Source organism: Podarcis pityusensis, assembly GCF_964106645.2.
Source record: "Podarcis pityusensis genome assembly, chromosome: Z".
Taxonomy (NCBI): domain Eukaryota; kingdom Metazoa; phylum Chordata; class Lepidosauria; order Squamata; family Lacertidae; genus Podarcis; species Podarcis pityusensis.
In genome coordinates, this window is record NC_138044.1 from 30148585 (window position 1) to 30163581 (window position 14997).

Genomic DNA, 14997 nt, shown 5'->3' on the forward strand with positions numbered 1-14997 from the left:
TTGCTCAGGCTAGATATTTGTTTTGCTTACTCATCATTTAGTTCAAATTTTAATTGTTGACCTCCTGATCACTGTTTTTGAGGATTTATTGTAAATCACAATCACATTAAGCGTCAGATTTTTTAAAAAATTGTAATTGATTAAGAGTGCAAAGACAGAACTCTCATTTACAGAAAAAGATGGTGGTTAAGACTTTTTTCATTTAATTGTTAGTGTGTGATTTTAAAAATTGTGTTCATATTCAGTCTTGCCTCCTCTTAAATTCTATTGAGTGAACCAATATTGCCCGTTCATTGAATCTGCAGTAGTTCACTGAGAGCTGGAACAGTGATACTGAAAGCAGACAAAAAGTACAACTAAATTCATTTTAAGCTCCATCATGATGTGGTATTACAGTATGTACCTGTGTTAACAAGTGTACTTGCACCCCTCCCTTTAGTGTTTTTGAAGAACTTGTTGACTAAATGGCATCACCTCATTCCTGAGTGTGCACTGTATGTGAGTTTGTGCATGCACATATACTACTAGCAGGCTTGTGTGGAAGCAGGCAGCTTGCTCCCATGCGTGCACGCTGATCATAGTGCAAGTATTGGAACAAGGCTGTTCAAAATAACAGTAACAGAACAGCTACTCTGATTTGGATCAATGCCGGTAGAAACATAGCAGGGTAAAACAGCTTGCTGCATTTGCCTGAGTGCTCCAAAAAGGAAGTACTAATGATATCTCTGCTTGGCAAATGCCACACAGCATAGGGGGGTGCATTAATTTTATTATGAAATAGCATTCCAGTACTGTTTTTATATTAAGTGACCTTGCACCTAAAATTTAAATTCACTTAACTTGAAAATAAGCGCCAATAAAGTGAGACTTGCTGCAAAGTAAATTTTGAAGCATATTTAGGATCAGGATGTGTGTGCTTGGTCCATATTTCTAATGTTAACATTTAATTTTGCTTCCTAGTGCTTTCCATAACATGGTCCTGCAATATTCAAATTGACTCTGCCTTCAAACTCCTCCCTTTCATCAGCCAGTGAGTCGTAGAAGTTAGATGCACTGAGGAAAAGGGCTAATTTGCACATGAGCCTTAGTTAGAATGACCAAATCACTGATGGAAAAGTGACTTTTTATAGCAGCTTCCAAAACACCTCTGCACATCTATTTCATCAAGCAATACTAAAAAAATATGTATTTTTTTCAAAAAGATTCAGATTACTGCTCAACTTTTCCCAGATGTTTCCTGGGCTTATATTTTGCTGCCCCACAGAACCCACTTGGCAAACCACTTTTGAAACTGAGATCACTTTTGATACCAGATCTTCACTGTGATGTAGCAGTAACATGGAGGTGTACCCTCCAAAAGTATCCAGTGGGGCATATAAAAAGTACCTTTGCTTAAGACTTTGCACCCTTTGGTTCCCTGATGTCTCATTCAAGTATTTTATGGCTCCAGACTATTACCCAATCCATCCTGCACTTACTTGTGGTGGCTCTTCAAAATCTTGTTGATAAGTGACCAAAGTGTATGACTATTTGTTATATAGCTTTACACTGGGATGGGCGATTCTTTGTTTTATTTTTACCTTAATTGCAAGGGAACTACAAGTGACCATTTTTTTTTAAAAAAAAGAGCTCCAAAAAAGGCGGTGACAGGCTGCAGTAGACGCTGATTCAGCTTCTTTCCTAATCTTCCAGCCAGGGTTTTGAATTCTGGAACAGGCTCATGTTCCTTCTTCCCCTCAGATGCAGCCGTTCTCGCCTCCCTTCCCAGGGCAACATGAGCCATGGATTGCAGGCATGGTTGAGTTGAATTAGCTGTTCCAAACCAGGATTCACTGAATTCTCCGCCACAGGGTGATATTTGTCCTAGCACTAATAGTATATGGATTCCCCGGTATTCAAATTCCAGCAGCAATTCTGGTATTGGAGTTTGTGCTTCTGTGGAAAGTGTGGGTGTGTGTAACAGCAAAACATTCCAAGTTTCAAAAATATGTACACGCAAGATAGTTTATTTAGAAAAAACAAGTTTGCAAAGTGTGGATAAAATGCTTTGGGATACATTGGGTTGTGGTGTTTTGTTTCATTTTTTAAATTATCATTTCATTTCATTTTTTGTTTGTATTTTCCTGGAAAAAAAGACAGAAATCCCTCCTCATCTAGCTTGCAAAAAAATATTCCAAAAGTATACCTGCAGAATAATACATAGTTAGGACTAATCAGGGAGACTGGATTATGTGTGAAAGGGGAGAAATAGTGAATACGCCATGTTCCTACTCTCCTAACCATTTTTTAACTGAGTAGCACACATTGAAACGACTTTAGAAAGGTTGAGAAGTAAACTCGGGTGATTTTGCCCAAGAAGCCACATCAGCATAGGACTAAATCATATTTCTAAGGGGTTAGCTACATAGCTCTGGGCTGTGCCATAACACCTACTGAACTTGGGAGAATTGTATGTACCAGCTTCAATACAGTGTAAAAATAAAATGTGAGGGATGGGTAGGGAAGTCCTTTAATTTCTTAATTGCTTCAGAGCTGTGATTTACAACCTCATCTTTTTGTTGCTTTAGATGTGTCAGTTCTGGAGATAAGATGAGATGGCTTCCCCAAGATTCCTTAGGAGTATGTCAGCTTGCATTGTGAAAACCTCTGGGGACCTGTTGTGTCCCTGGTGGGAATTTCAGTGCAGCTCCAGTCTCTTTTGTACCGCATTCTTAAAAAGCAATAATTGCCCGGAAGGTTTGGTCATCTTGCCCATCATTCATGACTTCCTCTTCCCCTATTAAAGTCCATTATGTTAACCCTTTAGGCAATGTTGCGACTTCTGGCTATTCCACATAGCCAAGAGGTTTTGTATGTATAGATGCTGCCTGTCCCATATACTTCAATGGGAAGAACTAAGCTCCAGGTAAAAAGGTATTTCATGATATGTGTATGGCAAACCCCGTGAAATGGAGAAAAATGCGCTCTGCAGGCAAGTTCTGCTCATTAGTGAGCCCATTACTGCTAGAGACTGCTGCACTGAAGAACATGTATTACATGTTTAAAAAATCAGGGGACTTGAATCCTCCCCACCCCAATTAAAAAATATAATTGACTTTTAAAAAGAACATTTCATACTTGATATTATCATCTCGTAGAGTTGCCAACTTCATACACCAATAATCTAAAAACTTCAGGCGACAGCTAAGAAATCAAGCTTACAAATATATTTATTTTGTTTTAACAAAGATATATGTAGGCTTGCCCCCTGTAAACTGTTAAGGGCTTATTGATACAGATACAGACTGTTATGTGTCAGCTCCCAAAATGACCAACATCCATCACGCTGTGAGAAAAGAGAGGGAAGGGAGCGCCCATGTACCCACAAAACAAATCCCTACAAAAACCTAGTAAAGTGTTATTTTGTAGCTGCATAACCAACACCACTCTGCTGTTGAGCTACAAACATCTCCAGTTGGTGTTATAATGAAATGATTGGGAAGTGTCCAATAATAATACTAATAATAAAAATAATACTATTAATAATTTATTTATTTGCTGCCCATCTGACAGGGTTTCCCCAGGCACTCTGGGCAGCTTCCAACAAATTAAAACACAATACGACATCAAACATGAAAAACTTCCCTGAGCAGGGCTGCCTTCAGATGTCTTCTAAAAGTCATGACATCTGATGGAAGGGCATTCCACAGAAGGCCCTCAACCCGGTTCCCTGTAACCTTACTTCTCACAGGGAATCGGCAGAAGGCCCTCAAAGCTAGATCAAGAGTGTTCAAGAGTGTGGAATGTGCTCTTGTCCAATTTAGTTCGTTTTATTGGGTTCCTAATTGATGGTGCTCCTTGGGTATGCCTCTTTAATTTGCAGAATCTGGGAAAACATTTTTTTAAATAAAGATTTTAAAAAAGAGAGAGGCAAATCTCAAAGTTCTGGAAAAAAGTAGAAAATACCGAATGCATTTCAAATGGAAACCTTGATTATTATTTTCCCCTCCTACAGATTGTGTCTCTCCATCTCTCTCTCTCTGATTTCTATTTTGGGTGCTGCCCTCATTTTTACCAATAAATAGGCCAATGCAAGGTATAATGGCAGCCAACAAAGCATAAATGGAAGCTCGCTTCGGGTGGATTAACCTGTTTTTGCAGCCTGCCTGGGAATGCAAAATTGAAGGGTAGGGAAAGCATATGCTACTTGTGGATCAGAAATTGAGATGATTTACAACAGTAGACCACAGTTTACTCTGGTCCAGAGTTCCAATATTTTAGGTGGGAGTAAAACTGGAGTTATTTTGTTAACAAAACAACTTTGCTGGGCAAAACTCGGGGTTTGTTTCATTTTTTTTCAGTACTGTATAGAGGACTGAACAAGAAAACAAAAAGCTCTACATGCAAAACAGAAAATTATATGCTATCAAGATAATAATAACAGTCACAATTGGTAAAACAAATTTGATAATAACTGCTTAAAAGCTTAGTCCCAAGGGATATAACAATCACCAGCCACACTCCTCGAAAGCACATTTTCATTATTCTTTTTATCAGCCCACCTCATCCCCTTGCAAGAGTGATTATGGCAGTGGTGACAACATACTGGTGCTTAACACTCATTGGCCTTATGGAAAAGCTAAACAGCCACATGAATACTAGCTGCAACACCAATGTGAATCAGGAAACATGATGTTATTTCGGCAGACACACCAGTATGAGTGTTTGCCATCAAACACATCATTAGGCTGATTCTGGGTAAGTGTCATACACACCCTTCCTGCTATGCTGCCCCACAAGTTTTCTATTTACAATGAGCACTGCCCAAATGGAGATAGGCACCTCTCTATCCGATTGAAAAATCAATGAGGTTTAAGTGCATGGCTAACAAGTTTTATCAGTGAACACAACAACCCACCATTACTACCCTATAGCTGTGACCTTCCCAGATTAGGCAAGTTGGAGAAGGGTCTTCATTAGCTTGAGGGGGAGCATGGTGTGACTTCTGCACTATTTAAAGCTCCCAATATGGTCACTGTGTGATCACACCATTTCCAAGTCACACTTGAAAAATGGGCATAAGCATCATGTCATTTTCTCTGAATGACACCTGCTAATAACCTCCCAACTTAAGTTGACCATTATATCTACCATGGGAAATGGTCCTTTCTAGTCAATTCACACACCCCAGCGTGTCGGGCTCCCCACCCCCTGCCCTTTGACACCACGAAAATCATGCAAGCAAGTTTACTATATACAACTCAACCCTGACTGTTCAGTTTTGTCAATTGACCTTGCACTGCAAAGTGATGAAGTCAACCCATAGACATTGCTAACTATCCAGCATGATGGATTAATTTCAAAAGTGGCACACCTGAACTTTTCGAAAAAAGAGAGAGAGGGAGGGAGAGGAGAAACTTATTTTATCCAAAGCATAACGAGTTGTGTGTGTCTGTTTTTCAGTGAGATTATAGGACAGGGCAGTAGGGGGTGGGGAATTCATTCAAAAGACAATTTGCTATAGTAGTTGCCACATTGCATTTGAGGGAACACAAGCATCCCTTGATGAAAAGCTCAGTTCATAGCTCAGTGCTAGAGTATCTGCCTTGCACGCAGAAGATCAACTGGTTCAACTCCTGGCCTCTCCATGTAGGACTGACTGTGAAGCATCCCACCTGAAATCACTTCAAACAGTACTGAGATGGACTAATGCTCTCAGTACAAGGCAGCTTCCTAACATCTTATGAGCTTTCCTGAAAAACCATTCACCCATTGCTACTCACCTTTGCAGTGAACTGGGTACATTCTAAGTGACATTCTCTGTTCCCATGGGTCAATGGGGAGGACAAACTTGGCAGTCCCTTGTATGAACTCATACACCTCAAACTCCTTTTCAAGACACATCAGAGTATCTTTGCTGATGAGCCAATATAATTAAGACTGAAGGAAGAAGAATGTTTGAAAACCACTCATATGTGAACAATCAAAGCCAAGACACCCCCATTCCACACACACCATTATATAGTGTGCCTGTAACATTTTTTCCCTAACCGTGACTGTTTTGCGTTTCAGACTTGAAAAATCAATAGGAGAAGAAGAAAAGCAGAAAAATAATGTAACAACATTCATTTGCACATGAACTCCTCTGATCAGCTGTGGCTTGTCCAGGGAACTTGTTCATACTTGAAAGAAAGGAAGCAGTTCTTTAATCAGCCATAAAGGCCTCCTGTTGCAAAACAAAGAAAACACATTATCATTCATGCTGTACGTCTGCGTACATTCATTGGATTTTAAAAATAATAATTATTTGCTATTTATTCTGAAAGCTCAAGTTTCATACAGCAAATGCAAGAAGCTAAGGTTTTGTGCCCTAATCAGTTTAAATAAACTGTAACACCGCAAAGGGCACTTTGCAACATTTTGAAGAAAGAAAGAAAAATCAACTGAAAAATGAAAGATTTCCTGTCTGGCATGCAAAGGGCAACTTCAACACACCCTTTTCAAACATCTAATTGGGAACGTTGCTCTTATGTAGGTTTAGTTGGCTGGGGTTGTTGTTGTTGATTTTGCATACGAAGTCTTTCTGCAATCATTTTGCAAACTGTTTTTGAACTCCCAAGGTTTCAAAAGCAGTTGGCCATGGAGCCTGGGGAATTGCTGTTGTTTAAGAACACAACCGTAAAGTCCCATTGGGTATGTGGAACTAGCTGGGCAGACTTTCAATATTTGGACCTTGTTCTCAAGATTTAGGATTAATACGCCTTTTAACTTTTAGCACAAATTTTCTGTACTGGGATACATCTATGACAAGCAAGTCTTTGCTGGCAAAACCTGGGTCTCACTCCATATATCCTAATTTCCCCGCACTGCCACTACCTCTTGTCTACAGATGCCATTGGGAGGGCCATCCCAGATTTCTGCCAATTGTTCACCTCAGCACCCCAGCCCAGGGTGCCACATCCTATAAAGTTTGGGGGGCACTGAAACAGATTACAACCCAGTTCACAATATCCAGCAATCTGAAAAAAATTGTCTGAGAACAATGTCTTGGGGGAAGGGCTGTGGTAGCAGAACGGCAGAGCTTTACATGTAGATAATCCAACATTCAATCCCCAGGGAGGGCTGGGAAAGATTCCTCCTTGAAACCCTGGAGAGCGGCTGCCAGTCAATGTAGATACTACCAAGCTAGATGGACCATTGGTCTGACCTGGTATAAAGCAGCTTCCTATGTTGATCCAAAATGGCTGCCCATGAAGAAATGTTGCATATGGGCTGCTGCCCACACCTGGGAAATCCTAGGGTTGCCATATGTCCAGAATTTCCCAGAGGTATCCTGAATACTGTAGTAGGAAGCAGTGTCCAGGAAGAAATCGGCAAAATGTCTGTGAAAATCTGGACATATGGCAACCCATGTTGGCAGTGTCGTTTTTGCCAATTTTTCATTTTTCACACAACAACTTTGGCAAACCAAAATCAACTCAACAACTTTTGTGTCTGGATCTTCACTTTTTGAAATATGGCAATCCTAGGATATCCCTCACAAAAGGTAACTGTGGGGAACCCACTATGCCCATCCACTACATGAAACCCAGTTAGTTTTGCCATGGCCTGATAAATATTGGCATATGGTAACAGAGGTGTTTCTTTAACTGGTATTACCAGTGTTGTGGAATGCCCTCCCTGCTGAAATACTAAATGCCCCATGGCATTCTACTGTGTCCTGAAGACACATTTGTTTAGGCAAGCACGCCCACAACTTGAACTTGACATCTTATTGCTTTAAATGCTTTTTAAATGTCATACTTTTTAACTGGCTTGCTTTATTTACATTTTAATTAAAGGCGTATGAATGCTTCAGTGGAATTGTTTTATTGTGCATTTTAATTATGCATGGCAATGCTATTTTTCTAGAAAAAGAGGTGCCAGAACTTGCCATGAACACTACCCTTGTTCTCTTAGAATGGCAGCGGAATCCACCTGAGAAGTGCCAGAACTGATGTATGGATTTTTAGTTATAAACTGCTTAGAAGCCATTTTGGCACAAAGCAGTATATTACTTAATTAAATGAATTGTCTTTCTGAGAATTAATAATGCTCAGAAAAACAGTCACTGTAGCTGTACATCTTTCTTAAGTGACTTCCGGAACAAACATTCCCCTAGGGATGACTTACCTGCTTCCACATTTCTCCAGTTTTTTCAATTACAATTGTCTGCGATTCCTTTACAGGTGATGTGACATTGTAGTCATCAGACAAGAGGCCAAGGATAGGATACTGATTCCTGTACCTGGAATTTCAAAAGGATCTATCAGCATTTCTATTTTAATACCACATATAGTGTGGTATTAAGCGAGATGGGCGCACAACCCCAGAGTCTGTCACGACTGGCCTGTACAGGCAGGGGTACCTTTACCTTTACCTTTACCTATAGTGTGCAAAACATTCTGGCATCAGATCCGCATGATACGTTTAAAGCACTCTTATACCATGGCAATAGTCTTGGCTTCCCCCAAAGCATTTGGAGACCAGTAGATTATTAAAGGTCCTGAGGGCTGTTAGGAGACCCACTCTCCCATTCAGTTCAGAGCTATAATTCTAAGAGTTCTCTGAAAGGAGGGATTGACCACTCCGGGATTTGTATCTCTTATGTTCTGTAAGGTCAGGAATGGAAATCTTTTCGGCTCCATGAGCCAGATCCTTCCCAGTACATTTCCAAGCACAATTCAAAGTGTTGGTGCTGACCTTTAAAGCCCTAAACAGCCTTGGCCCAGTATACCTGAAGAACCTCCCATGGTTCTGCCCGGACACTGAGGTCCAGCTCCAAGGGCCTTCTGGCAGTTCCCTCACTGCGAGAAGCCAAGTTACAGCGAACCAGGCAGAGGGCCGTCTTGGTAGTGGTGTCCACCCTGTGGAACATCCTCTCATCAGATGTCAAAGAAATTAACAACTATCTGACTTTTAGAAGACATCTGAAGGCAGCCCTGTTTAGAGAAGTTTTAAATGTTTGATGTTTTATCGCTTTATTTATTATTATTATTATTATTATTATTATTATTATTATTATTATGTTGGAAGCCACCCAGAGTGGCTGGGGAAACTCAGCCAGATGGGTGGGGAATAAATAATAATAATTATTTATAATAATAATGACACCATTATCACATGACTGACAGGTAGGATGTCCTGCCCGTCTGCCAAAATTCCTTGCATGGGGTTCCCAAGAGTTTGAAAATCAGCTGATAAGTGCCAGCTCTATGTGTGACATCAGGTTTTGGGCGGGTGAGTGTGGCTTCTCCAAAACAGCCTGGAGAGCCAAATGGAGAGTCAAATGGAGAACCAAATGGGCTCAAGGTTCCCCACTCCTGCTGTAAAGCATTGCACACACCTGCAGCACAAGAGAGACAGACAGTCAGAAAGAAAAAGAGTTGCATGCAGTGCCCTTACTTTTTAGTGATGATAGTCTTTGTTACTCCTTGGGATGAATTGTTTGCTAGTTTTTCTTGTTTCAATCTGAAGATTTCCTGAGAGAGAGAGAGAGAGAGAGAGAGAGAGAGAGAGAGAGAGAGAGATTTTTTAAAAAGGCTATTTCACTCAAAATCTTTATCAAGGCATTAACACAGTGATGATCACAAGTAAAATCCAGTTCTTTGAAAGGTAGAGGCTTGTCATAACTAAAGAACACTTCATATTGGGATATTGATCAAGAGGTCGCTGAACTATGGTTAATTAGCCAGGAAATGTTGAATGGAAGAAGAAAAAGGAAGAAATGGCATAAGGATGGAGGATGGAGGCACAAGACCTATGTATTTCTGGGCTTAGTAGGCTGATACACACACACATGCCTGAACCAGGCCAAACTAAGGCACCTTGGGAACATCAGGGGTTGCATTGAGATGCATGTATAATATAATTCAATAGGTATTCCATTTATATTTTGGACTATGGTCTTATATTGTATACTCCATATTATGCAGTGGGTGATTTTTACAATAATATGTTTTCAGGATTCACAGCGACAGCACTTCCTTAACAGGAAGAAGAAATTAAAGCAATAAGAGGTTAATAGCTGCCACCCATTTGTTGAACAAGTGCAAAATGAGTTTGAATCCTGGAGATCTCACTGTGTGTTTGGAAAACTGCTGCGTTGTTTACATAGTGGTATTCTGTTTGCTATCCCTTAGTGGGCTTTGCTTGTATCATTCAACACATTTATATCAATAACATTCTTAACTGGGCTCCTTTGACCAAGCCAGAACATTGGCCCATCTGCCTCAGTATTGTTATGAGTTTGGGGTGTTAAGCTGGGTGCCACACTAATCAATACTGACTAGCAATGGTTCTCCAAGGTTTCAGATAGGGAACATTCCCAGTCTTGCCTGAAGAATGACCCTGGGATTTCCTCTGTGCTAGCAGATGCTCTATCACTGAGCCAAGGATGGATATGAATGTTTACAGAATGCTTACTAAATGCCAAATTATCTCACAAGGAAGGAGAAGAAGGCAGACTGGAGAAATGGAAAACTCTTGAGACTTCTGCTCTGTACTGGTGTGCCTGTCAACCTCCATGCAGGTGTACAAACCTTGTGTTGCTGAGCATGTAGACAAATGAAAGGCTGGGAACTCAAAGTACTGAGCAGTTATCATGAAAGAACTCCAGATCATGCAACATGGGCTATTCCTTGATTTATCTGCTTGCATTAAGGAATCAAGAGAGGCAGCAGGAAAACCTTCTCTTTGGGGAAGGGTCATAGCTCCATGGTAGAGCATCTGCCTTGGATACAAAAGTTCCCAAGTTCAATCCCTGGCATCTCCAGGTAGGACTGGGAGACCTCTCCCTGAAAGCTAGGTGTACCACAGCCAAGCAACAAACTAATGGTCTGACTCAGTAGAAGGCAGCTTCCTGGATAGCTCAGTCGGTACAGCATGAGACTCTTAATCTCAGCATTGTGGGTTCAAGCCCCACGTTGGGCAAAAGATTCCTGCATTGCAGGGGATTGGACTACAGGATCCTTGTGGCCCCTTCCAACTCTACATTTCTATGATTCTATGTTCCTAAAACATAGCTTTTGGCTAATTAAACAACCTATGGTCTTTTGAACTGGGGGGGGCGGGCGTATTGTTTCGGTCTGTTACCATGTTCTGTATTTTTGTGTTTTTATCTTGTGAACCACCCTGTGATCCTTTAATGAAGACTGGTAAAGACATTTAATAATAATAAAAGTGGGGGAGACTGCCTGGGCAGTTCCAAACCACGGTCTGCAAAGCAGCGCTACTTACATCTTCCAACTGCTTCAATGTGGCATCTCTCTCTTCCAGCCTTAAAGTCAGGTCTTGCAGTCTAATCTGGAGGTCAGTGTCACTCCCCTGCTTCCTTGAAAAATCCCGCTGGAATTCACATAATTTGGACTAGAAAACAAGAACAGCAGGTCACATGCTCAGATACAGATATTTTTTTAAAAAGAAAACAATAAAAAAAAGGCAAGCGATAAAAAGTCAAGGAATGGAACTGGAGAATATGGGAAAGCCAGGATTTTCAGAGCAAATGTAGGGAGTCTCCACTATGAATCTCACCACCTCTGCAGTGTGGTTACAGTAATACTAACCCCCTTTCATAAAGGGTTGTTGTTGCAAAAACAAGCAAAACTACTAACTTAAATTTTATTTTTTAACACTGGTACTCTTTATTTTGTTGCTTATTAAAATACTGGTACCCCACCCTTTTTAAAAAAATAAATAAATGTATTTTCATTGAAACTTTCAGCAAAGGATACAATAAAAAACAAATTAATCTAAATAAAAATACCTCACCCTTTGGATCCGAAGACACCCACCCAGAGGCTTACGACCCTCAGAATAAAAACAACGATTAATAAGATGCTACTGCCAGCATTCATAGTGAGCAGCAAGAATTTTCACACCCCCAGTGACATCGGGAGATTTGTGGTTCAGCTGTCCTTCTGGGTTTTCTAATGTGCAATAGTAATTGTGTGTTTAAAACTAACTGGGGCTATGCATATGGAAGGGGTCGACCCACTGCGCTCATTGCACCCCCCTGATTAAAATCTCTTTTCCTTGAAGCTGCTATTTGTTCCATGGAGCAGGTAGCAGCTTCGGGTGGAGGGCAATTTAAAAGGCAAAAATGATATAAAGGGACAGGGCTAACAACACTGCCAGTGCCCATTATTCATACTGTTAAAAAGGTTAATAGCATCCCAGTGGCTGCCATTAACCTTTTTAATAGTAGGAATAATTTTAGAAAGCAGGCAGTTCAATCACTGATTTCCCGATGCCACAACCACTGTGGCCCTGAGCTGTACAAACGCAGAGGTGTACTTGGAGAGGTTCGATATGGACTTTCTCCCCCTGTGGTGTCCCCACAAGGAAAGCTGACATACCCTGAGGTTGCGGATCTCCCTGTCCTTATCCTCTCTAAGCTGGTTGATCATCTCCACATATCGGCTGGATAGTTCGTCAACGGTGGTCTGGCCTGGAGTGTTAGAGGAAGCCTGTGCAAGAGCAAAATGCTTAATTTAGTTTGACTTTTGCAAACGGCACAGATGATAAAAAGCAGGGTCACTTTCACTGAGCTCCGTCACAAAACTGATGTTCAAAGAAATTTCCCTCATCTCCCTCTCTCGCATCTCTAGAACCAGTTGACACCCAAGGAAGCTGAACGTTGGAAGAGTCGGGACATATAAAAGAAAGTACTTCTTCACATAAAAGAGATGAGGGTGGCGCTGTGGGTTAAACCACAGAGCCTGGGGCTTGCCGATCAGAAGGTTGGTGGTTCGAATCCCCGCGAGGGGGTGAACTCCCGTTGCTCGGTCCCTGCTCCTGCCAACCTAGCAGTTCAAAAGCACGTCAAAGTGCAAGTAGATAAATAGGTACCGCTCCGGCAGGAAGGTAAACAGCGTTTCCTTTTTTTTTTTTTATAATTTTTTATTAAGGTTTTAAACATAGAAAAAAGAAAAACAACACACACAAAAAACAATACAAAACTTAACAATAAAAACAGAACATAACAATTAAAAACAAACTCTCTTTTCCATTTCCAATTTTAGATTACTTATTTTCTGGACTTCCTCATACCTCCTTTTTTTGTATTCCAATCCACATTATTTGTCCAGCAGTTCCTTTTCCACTTTTTTTAATCCCAATCTTTAATTTACTAAAATGTTAAAATATATAACTTCAACTTTTTTAAACCTAATCCTTACTCTTAATGTCATATAGCTTTAAATTTTTCCCTTTTATTATCAAATTTCCATTTCTTTAAACATCTTTAATCTTAGCCTTTAATCTTAATCTATCCTTAACTTTAACCTGTACAGCTGGAAACCACTTATTTTCAATCCAACATCACTCTAACATTCCTTAATTTTGCAGTGTTTCTGAAGATAGTCTTTGAATTTCTTCCAGTCTTCCTCCATCGACTCTTCTCCCTGGTCACGGATTCTGCCAGTCATTTCCGCCAATTCCATATAGTCCATAAGTTTCATCTGCCATTCCTCCAGCGTGGGAAGTTCTTGTGTCTGAAGGTAAACAGCGTTTCCGTGTGCTGCTCTGGTTCGCCAGAAGCGGCTTAGTCATGCTGGCCACATGACCCGGAAGCTGTACGCCAGCTCCCTCGGCCTATAGAGCAAGATGAGCACTGCAACCCCAGAGTCATCCACAACTGGACCTAACGGTCAGGGGTCCCTTTACCTTTTCTTCTTCACATGGCGCATAGTTGAACTCACTGAGTTCACTCCTAACGAAGGTGGTCATGGCCACAAACTTGGAAGGTGTTAAAAGAAGACTGGACAAATTCATGGAGGATAAAGGCTATCCCTGGCAGTGGCTATCAATTAAGATGGCTGCCTCCACAGGCAGAGGAAATGATGCTTTTGAATACCAGTTGCTGGAAACCACACGAGGGAGAAGGATCTTGAGCTTGAGTCTGCTTGTGGGTTTCCCGCATGCATCTGATTGGCCACTGTGAGAACAGGATGCTGGACTAGTTGGGCTATTGGCTTGATCCAGTAGGCTCTTCTTACCTTCTTTTATTGCTACTTGCAGCCTAGAACTGCCTGCAGACCAGCAGCAGTTTGCCAAGGGTTCTCCAATATAGATTTTACTTGTTTTCAAACCACACCACGTTCCCTTTTTTTAATTAACTGGAGGCATCAGAAGCTCCTGTGGCTAGAACCAGGAACCCCTAGACCTGGGCACTGTTGAGAAGAGGATGCTGAAGCAGAAGGACCATTAGCCTGATCCAGCAGCCAGGCTTTTCTTATGTTCTTATGCAGAGGATGGTGTAATTCTCATCACCAGAAGGCCATAAAAGGCTTCTCTGCCTATCCTGCCTATCTTGCTGGTTTAACCAGAAAATAGCAAGTATTCACTGATTTCTGGCTCATGGTTGTAGCATAGCCCTTAGACCACAGGGGGGCAACCTGAAGCCTCTCATCTACATGCAGCTTTCAAGCCCAGTTTCATGTGGGTGCCAACGAGGGAGAAAACAGGGTGGCAGAATGAGAAAGAGAGGAGGGCTCTCTTTGCATGCTCTGCTTTGCATGCAGAAGATCTCAGATTCAACGTTCACCCCATTGAGATAAAGCTGGGGGGTGCCACTGTATGAAACTCTGGAGCACTGCTGTCAGCCAGTGTGGGCAGCATTCCCCCCCCCCCCCTTGCAAAGTTTATTATCAGTATTTCATTTTATAATGCATATAAAACAGAGAGAACGATTACATCAACAGACAAAAGTTAAAAGGTGAAAAACAAAATTATGAAATAAGGCACACAGAATGAGTACTTTGCAAGTGAGTTAAAATCACAAAGTCCACGTAAACTGTCAACTTTATCAGATTGTCAAGTATAGCTCCAAATTTGAGTGCAGGGAATATTGAGCTGGATGGGCCTATGCTCAAGGCAGCATTCCTCCGTCCCTATGAAGGGAGCAGCAGAAAGCGCATGAGAGAGAGAAAAGGGTGACCCACCCATTTTGGGCTCCAGCACCTACCAATATTGGCATTT

At 41.2% G+C, this 14997-nt stretch overlaps 1 protein-coding gene across 1 annotated transcript in view; it reads right to left on the bottom strand.

Annotated features, from left to right (window-relative positions):
• Window positions 1–3191: 3191 nt before the first annotated feature.
• Window positions 3192–14997, bottom strand: part of POF1B (POF1B actin binding protein) — a 44537-nt gene continuing 32731 nt past the window's right edge. The window contains exons 11-15 of the mRNA XM_080989519.1: window positions 12375–12485; window positions 11257–11385; window positions 9424–9500; window positions 8152–8266; window positions 3192–6205 (exon numbers count right to left, since the gene is read on the bottom strand). Coding sequence (XP_080845645.1) covers window positions 6185–6205; window positions 8152–8266; window positions 9424–9500; window positions 11257–11385; window positions 12375–12485 — 453 coding nt within the window. The 3' untranslated portion in view covers window positions 3192–6184. The remainder of the gene's footprint in view (window positions 6206–8151; window positions 8267–9423; window positions 9501–11256; window positions 11386–12374; window positions 12486–14997) is intronic.